A 10,033-nucleotide genomic window follows, 5' to 3' on the forward strand; every position below is an offset into this window, starting at 1 on the left:
GATGTTAGCTCCGAGGTCATCCGGGACCGGATAATGGAATGTTGTGCAAGAGCCATTTGTGCAGGCTCAACATCATTCCCAATTCTTTCGTATCGCGGGTGAGCCGTACAGTCATCAGCGGAGTGGTGCCAAGAAGGGATATCTCTGCACGTGGCTACAGATATCTGACTGACTTCCACCAGAATCTGATACAGAGGTTGTTGTATTGCCCCAATGAGGACGAGACAAGCAGCAGGAAGCAGGAAACCTACGCTTGACTTTCGGCCTTGCACCTTTTGCCGGCTTCTGATCGAATTCCAGATTAGAGGTACATTTGTCCATCCGCGATCTGCTAGTATAAACATATCTCTCAGGCTCAGAAACTCGTTTGGCTTTCGCCTCTGACAAAAAAGCACGGCCGCTTGAGCCAAGACTGCAGAGAGGATTGGAACTGAACATTGATTCACGTGGTTAGCACGAGCAGCTGGTAAGGTCTAGTTCGATATTGCTTACTTGTTATTAGCCCAGCGATCGAATTGAGCACGTCGACTGCGGTGTACCAGTTGCGCATACTCAACGCCTTATGTTCAAGGAAGCCTCGTTGTCGGATGTATGAGCCTGAGTTGAGGGGTCGGTGCGCAAGCACGCAGGTCAACACCCATGGAATCACGATGAGTAAGATGTACAGACCAAGAAGCCAGAGGGCTCTAGTGCGATATTGCAGCGATTGCACTGCATGTCTATGGCTTCTTTCGTGAGGTTTGTATGGCTTCCTGGTAGAAGGGTCCATTCTGACAGTAATCGGGTCTGAATGATAAGAGCACAAAATGGACTCAACAAAGAGGTAGATAACGAGATTCCTGAGCAGCGTCTTGGTAGCGTGGCAGGCTGTGCGATTGAGGCATGTAAGCCTTGGCAAGGCTGAGCTTATGGGAGTCGCTCTGCTAATTGGCTAAAAGGCTTGTGATGCTTGTTTTGTGTAACCGATACAATATCTGGCGATAGGCGCAGCGCGAGGCGCAATGTCCGTATCATCTTCCCGCGAGGCAGAAGATAGCAACTGAATCATATTGACGTATCCTTGCTTACGAGCGAATGAACTTGCTCCAGAACGATGAACATCGAGGCTGTCGGAACCGGTGCTGAGCAGCGTGTGAAACCATGCGTCCTTCACCATCGCCTCCTGGAGATGCGAACGTTTTCCTGAGCGATGATTGATTGCATAGCAATGTCAACGCTTGCTTCGATGAGGAGAGAAATGGAAGTGAGTGTGAGAAGGCTGCACGCAATCTCAGCAGATAACGACAGTAGGCATCGAACCCATTAGCTTTGCCTCTACAATGTCGTTCTAGCCCTGCGAAATTATACAGATGTCGTTGTTGGCCGAGTCATGCCTTGTTACCTATGTACTTGTCGGAGGGAAAGAGGCGTGACAGACTGGCAGCACGGGGCTTTCCCAAAGCCAACCCACCACTAGCCGGCCACCTATCGCGCAGTCACCCCACAAACACCATCGCGACATAGTAAGAAAAACACGCCCATTCTCAGCATCGCACATGCGCACGAATTGAACGTATGCTCCGACATCATTATGTAATCAACACCGTGCAGCATGGTCCGTCTTCGTTGAGGCGCATGCCGCTCCGCTGCATAAGCCCGCCTCGCACCCGCCGATACCCGAGGCGCAAAACCCAGTCATACCCGGGCTACCACCCACCAGATTTTCCTGCGCCATCCGTTCGTCGTACCACCCTATCAATTACCATTTATTGTTCATCGTCACAATGGACGATTCCAATCCGAGCACTGGCCAACAAGATGCCAATTCGAGCTCTGGGTCAAGCAAGAAGCGGACCCACCCCGAAGACTTCAAGCGCGCATACAAGGCTTGCATCAATTGCCGGCAGCGCAAGGCAAAATGCATCTTGGGTACCGGGCCAGATGGAGGCGAGCTAAAGCCGCCGTGTCAGAGATGCAAGCGCGAGATGCGCGAGTGCGTTTTTAGGTCGGAGAGGAGTTGGGTCAAGAGGAGGAAACCGGGCGAAGTAGCAAGGGAGGGTGAGGAGGAGGAGGAGGCTATCAGTGGCGGTGGTGGTACTACGTCGGCGTCTGCGACGCGCGATCGACCTCAGTCGAATCCCGCACCACTGCCGTCACCAGGCCATAGATCGTCTATATCGACGCATGGGTTTACGCCGGGTACTAGTCCACATGTCAATGGCTCGAATCGTTCCGAGTTCCATTCTCCTCATGGACACCTACGGAGGATCTCGTCGTCTCATGGCCAGCCAGATCTTGCACATTCGGTGATGCGAACAGTGGTATCGAGCGGGAGCGATGCACTGAATCTATTGTTTGAAGCCGCGCATCATCGCGATGCTATCGACAATCAAGAACAGTCGGGATCACAAGCATATGAAACACCCAGGTCAGGTCCATCCGGCTACGACAATGGCGTTCCGTCGTCGCCATTCCACACCTTTAGAGCACAGCCGGTGCAGATGTCGACGCCGTCACCAGAGACGCTGAAGACGTGGACATCGTGTCGATTCGTGCAGATGGGCTGGTTCTCTGCACATGAGGCAGTAACATATGTCGATTTGTTCTTCAAGAATTGTTCGCCGTTGTCGCCGATACTAGGGGAGTTTTATGCGCATCACGAAAATCACTATACGCTGATCGCGCTGGATCCTTTCTTGTGCACTACTATACTGATGATCTCGTCGAGGTACAATATCCTTCCTGGCGTGGGCGGCGCTTCGAGAGGCTACTTTGTGCATGATAGGCTTTGGGAGCAGTGTCAGCGCTTCATCATGAAGATCATGCTCGGACAGGTCAAGCCATCCAAAGCGCAGAGTAGGACTATTGGGTCGATAGAAGCCCTGCTCCTGCTATCGGAGTGGCATCCTCGAGCGCTACATTTCCCTACGGCCGCTGATGGCTGGGATTGTGAACTTATGATTGGCGCAAATAACACCACAGAAGAAGGCGCAAAGCTGTTAGAAGGGGATGTGACGTCGAACCGATGGCTTGAAGATGTCATTGAGCCCGCGAAACGCTCCGACCGTATGTCATGGATGTTGATGGGTTGCGCATTATCATTAGCACAAGAGCTGGGACTATTCGAGGACAATGCGAGAATAGACAAGGACCAGGTGTCGTACCCAAAGTTCACCACGGAATACCTTATCCTCCGAAGGATCCGAGCTCGGAAGCTGCTATACGTGCTACTCGAACAACTTTCGTGGAGACTAGGCTGCACATCGATGATACCACAGAGCTTAAACCATGCTTTAATGGAGAAGATACCCGTTGACTCTGCGACGGGTGCTGTAGAGCAATGGCAGTCCTTTATGAGCGCATGGGTCGAGCTCACCAAACTCGCCCGGTCAATCTCCGACACCATCTATCCAAACACAGCCACAACACGAAGCTTACTACGCACCGGTCGCTACATAGGCTTGCTCGAGCACTTCCAACCACTGCTAGTATCGTGGAGGAAAAAGTACCTCGACCCCTGCAAACTCAAAGTTGGTCTGCACGATATGCTCCACATTGAATACCAATACGTTCGTATCTACACGAACTCTCTTGGCATGCAGGCAGTCGTCGAACGCACACTCGCGGAAACAGATCCCGATGTGCCGCAGGAGGATAATCTGCCTTTCAACCTCGAACCGCGGGACTACGATTTTATCCAAGAGGTTGTGGATGGAAGTTGTCAGATACTACAAAAAGTCTGTCAGCTATCTGAGACAGGAGCGCTGCGTTACTCGCCTGTACGAATCTTCCTCAGGATAACTACGAGTTCAATCTACCTGATCAAAGGCCTGAGTCTGGGATCAAGAAATGCAAAATTGCAGAATTGTCTGGATATCCTGGATGCGGCTATCCGGGCTCTTCGCGCAAGTAGGTCACTCCTCCGCGTTCGATACCCTGTTACTAACAAGACGCTCCAGGCACTCTCGACGACATGCACCTAGCCTCCCGCTACGCGACCCTCCTCGACCTCCACGTCGCCCGCCTCCGCGAATCCTTTGTCGTCTCCTCTCGTCCCCCTCGCCTACCTTCCCGCGCCACATCAACCACCCACAACACATCCTCCAACAACAACAATCTCTCTTCTCACACTCCATCCGCTGCAACAGAGGGCATGGCCTTCTTGAACAACCACAATGCAGGCCAAAGCAGTTTATCAAGCTTAGCGGAAAACGTCACCGGCTTGATGCCGGATATGCCGGATGATGATTGGTTGGCGCTGCCTTTTGACCCGGCGATGGCACCGTTTGGATTGGGGGATGGTGGGGTTGGGGGTAACGGGGGGTTTCAGGGATTTGACGATGGTACGCTGGACTTCATATGGAACTTGCCCATGTAGAGAAGTGTGAAAAGGGATAATGTGATGGAATTCAGACTTAGCAAGGGTAATACGGTCTAGCTGTGTAGCTACAATACTCGGCTAACTCTGTCATGGTAGCTCAAAAAGTAGAATAGATTAATAGATTCTAGCGGTTATCTACATGTCTGTCCCTTCGATGTATCCCATGTTGCTGTTGTCGCTGGTTTCGCCAACATCACAATACAGTTTTCTCATGGTTTTAGGTTTGTTCAGTAGATCTTTGGAGGCACTCTGAGTCATGGAGTATATGTAAGGAATGATCAGCTGAGTGCCCAGAAAAGATTGTAAGGAGTCATTTGATGTTCTACATGCACTTCGCACGGAGAAGCTAATCACCAGTTAAGAACGGTCATACCTTGTTCCAGAGTTGTGGAGTTTGTTTTTGAGAACCAAAGAGTCAGACAACGATGGATGGGAGTGGAGAAGAACATGACATGTAATCCGATGAATCTAGTAGCCATGTACGCACGTCTTTCATCTGCTTCCTAGAACTCCAACATAAGCTGCTTGTGAGGTATACGCCATCGCGGTACCACTAGTATTATCGGAGGCCACCACGGCGAAGACCTGGAAAAATAAATGAAACGGCGGCGAATGATACAAGCAGTGGGATGAGACAAGGTGTTTCAGGAAGTAGCTGGACACACCTCAAGTGTTGCATTGCGAACGAGGACTTGCGATGTACTTGCCAGACGCTTCTCGGCCTGATCTAGTGATAAAGAAATGTTTAAAGCAATGTCCGTTTAGAAAATAAGCACCCACACCTATCGTATATCACTCGATCGACTTCACATCTATCTCGTCTGCTCTAGCCTCTCACCTCCAATCTCAGTTCACACGAAACACATAAATGTCGTTACCAAGATGCATTGCAAACCCCCCGCCGCAACAGTCCGACAATATGGTCGTAGTAATTGCTCTCACTTTACTGACCGTAGCCACCCTGCACGCAGTTTCCACAAATCTGGTCTTGTGTGTTGAGTATGGCGTACAACTTAGCTTACTCCATCAAGCCTTCATAGGCAAGCTACCAGAACTTCCACGCGTTTATCTCTCGGTGATGGGAACATGGGCAGTATTTCGTTTTTGGTACTGGCATTCTCATGGGAAGGGTGAGGTTGCGCAGTTGGACGGAAGTGCATCCGGAAAAAGGAACTGACGAGGCTGTGACGGTCCATATCAAAGTCAGAGTGGAAGCTGCAGGAAGGAACTATGAAAGGGTGTAGAATCTTCTAGTCAAGACAGACTTCAGATGTAGAGGAAGATTTTGGGATGAATGAAAGGGTCTCTGGCCAATACTGTACAAGCGATAAGAAGTCCACAAATCGCATCACAGACTTCCTGCATACGTGTATGGAATTTCTATACAAATAGGTCATTTGTGCAAACTCATCTCCTCTCTCAACGCATCCCTGACAATGACTCCACACATCTTCTTATACGGATTCGTCCTAACGCTCATCTCCCTTGCAACCTCATCCCCATACCGCGCCGCAGCCGCAAAATCTTTACTTGCTGATTCCTCCAACTCAGATGTCGTCATCCCCTTCCACCGCGACCCTGACTCCACAGCTTTCAGATAAAGATACGCGCGGTGCGAGTAAGCTGTCCGAAGAACCTTTGCGGCGTGAGGAGATACCGCTGGCGTGGAAGAGGATGTTGAGGAAAGATGAATCGCTTGCGCAAGATCTGAGAACACCGATTCGACATCTGATCCTAATGTCTCAGTCGTGTTCTGAAAGATGTTTTTCCCCACTTCCATGTTTGCTTCTAGCTTCATCCTCCTCACCATAGCTCGGTTCACCCAGGCGCCCGCATATTCTGGGTACTGCTCTACCACCCTGTCCAACTCTTCTATTGCAGCATCTATCTCAGCGATGCTCGAGGTGCTGGATGTACGTGCTATGATATCGCTTTGTTGGCGCTCCAGCAATGTGAGCAGCGATGTGGGAATACTGGGATGAGCGGGTAATGAAGGGTCGATTGATGATGAAGTTTCTTTTTGTTGGCCGACAGATGATGGAAGGGTTTCTGGGTCGAAGATCGCATTCAGGATCCTGGCGTCGTTTGCGGATAAAGATGTGTTGGGGAGAGTGACTGCCATGATTGTGTGATGTCTGGTGTGGTCCTCGTAGTGATGGGCTTTGGAGCGATGAATTTGGTCACGAAGATTAAAGACGGGTCAAAGTTCAACTCGGGGTTTTGCTATGCGTTAAGAGCAATGTACGGAGAGTTTCTAGCACTATTAGTTTGATCATTTTGACATATGCAGATCACGTTTGCTCACTCGGCTTAGGCGGGAGTTCACGGCAAAGATTTAGGTCTGGTACGGAAGGCGGCTGGTGCAAGGCTGCCTGGGGTCTCGGCCTATGCGGGACCATGACACCCACCACAACGAATCTCAATACACGCTCGACCTATCAGGCACTTGAAGAGACAAAATTTGTAGAACTGACCAAGCGCATCAGCACAAGATGAAGATTGTCGGATCATAGCATGTGACAATGGACTTGCGCGGTATTGAGCCGTGCTAGCGGAAAGACAAAGCCTCGCCAGGCAATCGCCGGCTGACCCGCCACGACGCGACGAACACTCTTGACACAATGTCACGACTGCGCAGCCTCACACCCAGATCGCGCGTGGATGATTACTAGCGTCATGTCCTCGACACGCTCTACATCGTTGGTCGTAAGCCTGCTCCAGCTACGCGGTTGAGACGCGATGTATCCACGGCGGCTGCCGGCGGAACATCCATTGGCGGAAAGCGGCGGTACCAACATCTGCTTTCTTCTGGCGGCCACCACACGTGAGCTCGGCATAACCAACCTGATGACGCTACCAGGGTTGGATATGGCAATTGCTAGCAAAAGAGATCGGATAGCGGTTTGAGAAGGGAAGTGGATGCAGAGTGGTAGAAGATAAAGAATGGCTGCGCATCGGTGCCTAGTGTTGAGTTCACTACACTTCACAGTACTGCTCTGGTACCGCATAAGCAAAGGCTTGGATACTTTCGGTTCTACTTACATATAGTCGTTGTTCGCTATCAACTGCTCTATCATGGCGCCCGCTGCTATCTCTCCTCCTTCATCGCCACGGCCATCCGCCGCTTCTCCTTCAGAAGTCTCGGCATACCAAGGCTACCACCATGTACACTGGTATGTCGGTAACGCCAAACAAGCAGCCTCTTTCTATGTATCGCGCATGGGCTTCGAGCGTGTCGCATACCGTGGCCTAGAGACTGGATCAAGAGCTACCGCCTCTCACGTTGTACGGAACGGCAACGTGACTTTCATCCTCACATCACCTTTGAGGTGTCTAGAGCAAGGCTCAAGATTCAGCAAAGAGGACGAGCAGCTACTACGAGAGATCCACGAGCATCAAGAGCGCCATGGTGATGCCGTCAAAGGTAAGCGATAGCATCCCTTGTAACCATGGCGACCATCACTAACTAGATTCCCAGATGTCGCATTCGAAGTCGACAACGTAGATGCCATATACTCCGCTGCCGTCTCATCAGGCGCAGCCACCATTTCCGCTCCCCACGACATCTCCGACACCTACGGCTCAGTCCGCCTCGCTACCATCCGCACTTACGGCGACACAACGCACACGCTCATTCAAAAAAATGACTACACCGGCATCTTCCTGCCTGGCTACCGCCCGGAATCATCCGCCGCCGACCCCCTCCAAAAATACCTGCCGCAGGTCAATCTCGAAGCAATCGACCACTGCGTCGGCAACCAAGACTGGGATGAGATGGAAAACGCATGCGAGTATTACGAAAAGGTGCTTGGTTTCCATCGCTTCTGGAGCGTCGACGACAAGGACATCTGCACTGAATACTCAGCGCTCAAGAGTATCGTCATGAGTTCGCCCAACGATGTCGTCAAGATGCCCATCAACGAGCCGGCCAAGGGCAAGAAGCAAAGCCAGATCGAAGAATACGTTGATTTCTATGGCGGTCCCGGTGTCCAGCATATCGCGCTACGAACGGATAACATCGTTCGCGACATTACCAACCTGAAAGCGCGAGGCGTGGAATTTATCAAGGTACCCGAGACGTACTACGACTCTATGAAGATGCGACTCAAGAAATCTGGACTCACGCTCAACGAGGACTTTGAGGTGCTCAAGAGTTTGGACATTCTTATCGATTTCGATGAGGGTGGTTATCTGCTGCAATTGTTTACGAAGCATTTGATGGATCGGCCTACAGTGTTTATTGAGATTATCCAGCGGAACAACTTTGACGGCTTTGGCGCAGGCAACTTCAAGAGCCTGTTCGAGGCGATTGAGAGGGAGCAGGATGCGAGGGGGAACTTGGTTTGAGTGGGATCGTGACGTTGATCGTTCGGGTGTTGTCGCATTTTCCGGTGTTCATCTTGTTACCTAGCGAATCAGTCTCTGGCTTTCCTTCCGCACATTAGCACAGCTGTTGTCGAATACGATACACGTTACGTCTATCGCAAAGTTCATACCTTATCTTTGGCATTCAAATCCTACATGACTAGTTCTTGTGTCCCCGTCTCAACCTGCAACGCCACCCCGAAACGCGTTTCATCCCCCTGCTTCAAGCGTCGTCAACACCAGCACCCTTTGAAACGCACATCCTCTCATATCACACCCAGCCAAGAATAAGTGACTCAAGGAAACTCACCCGAGAGGACGCTTGCCCAAGCTTGTTCATACCGCACCGCGACGGCTTGACCCAGCCAAGCCACAACCGCATTGTGGACGAGCGATAGCATTTAGAATCCCGTGACGGGAGATCTTCCGGCCGCGTTCGCACCCGGTCGCGAACGTTGTCGGCATTTGTATTTCCATCGGTGGTTGAAGATCCGTGATGATTGGGGAGATTGCGTATAAAGCAGTCGTTGTCGCTCGGCCATGGTAGAGCATAACGAGAGTAGCGCCGACTTGTGCTTTCTGAAGCCAACAGCGAAGCTCTGCCAGATGAACGGATTTCCAAAGGAACCTCTGCTTCAGCACTTCTTATCGTTTGGAGGCGAACCTCTGCCGCTGTAGCTCGTCGCGAGCTGAAAACTCCCCAGATCCGCTGGACTGTTCATCGTGGGTATTGGATCGTCCAGCGGAGACGAACCTGGGGGCGTCATGAAGCGCGCAATGGCTTGGTTGTGGCAATGTGTCTCTTAGAAGATATCGGGCTTGAGGTTGGCATACATCACATGTTTGCAAAGTTTTGAACAGCTTGGCGTGTGGTCTAGTGTCATTACTTCGTCATGTCTACAGTCTGATAGCACATTGAGATCCAAGTACAGTGATAGAGTGAGAGACAAAGACATGGTGATGATAGGCAACGGATGAACATGACATTATGCACTAACAGAAGAGATGACCACGTAAAGAATGAATGGCTGCCCCGTTTTATAAGAAATTCTTGTTTCAGTTTAACGTCTGCCGTCATTTACGTAATGACGGCCTATTGTGTTCCCATACTCGTACAGTTGATCGTTCTGCCAGGTTGTGGTGGCAGATCTTGTCTAGACATGAAAGAAAAGCGTTGCGTGTGATCAGAGTTGCTAACAATCAATCCAAACTGATGAGACTGACTGACTGACTGATTGCTTGGCAGTCAGTTCAGTGTCAGTTTAGAGCTCTCGTCTTATCAGTCAGTTCAGTTTAGAGCTCTTAAAC

The 10,033-nt window shown here is 50.8% G+C and overlaps 3 protein-coding genes across 3 annotated transcripts; 2 read left to right on the forward strand and 1 right to left on the reverse strand.

The window, feature by feature from the left end:
• Positions 1 to 1,763: 1,763 nt before the first annotated feature.
• Positions 1,764 to 4,357, forward strand: J4E82_011286 (uncharacterized protein; the record flags this gene model as incomplete). Its single annotated transcript, XM_051737494.1, has 2 exons — positions 1,764 to 3,888; positions 3,939 to 4,357. 2 exons carry the CDS (start codon positions 1,764 to 1,766, stop codon positions 4,355 to 4,357), a joined length of 2,544 nt encoding a protein of 847 aa, XP_051582751.1.
• Positions 4,358 to 4,919: 562 nt separating this feature from the next.
• Positions 4,920 to 6,482, reverse strand: J4E82_011287 (uncharacterized protein; the record flags this gene model as incomplete). Its single annotated transcript, XM_051737495.1, has 2 exons — positions 4,920 to 4,945; positions 5,768 to 6,482. The coding sequence occupies 2 exons, from the start codon at positions 6,480 to 6,482 to the stop codon at positions 4,920 to 4,922; spliced, it is 741 nt and encodes a 246-aa protein (XP_051582752.1).
• A 953-nt stretch (positions 6,483 to 7,435) lies between these two features.
• Positions 7,436 to 8,707, forward strand: J4E82_011288 (uncharacterized protein; the record flags this gene model as incomplete). The annotated part of the gene is made up of 2 exons (XM_051737496.1): positions 7,436 to 7,784; positions 7,839 to 8,707. 2 exons carry the CDS (start codon positions 7,436 to 7,438, stop codon positions 8,705 to 8,707), a joined length of 1,218 nt encoding a protein of 405 aa, XP_051582753.1.
• Between the last annotated feature and the right edge of the window lie 1,326 nt (positions 8,708 to 10,033).

This window comes from Alternaria postmessia, assembly GCF_024291825.1.
Source record: "Alternaria postmessia strain BMP 2775 chromosome Unknown scaffold_182, whole genome shotgun sequence".
NCBI lineage: Eukaryota > Fungi > Ascomycota > Dothideomycetes > Pleosporales > Pleosporaceae > Alternaria > Alternaria postmessia.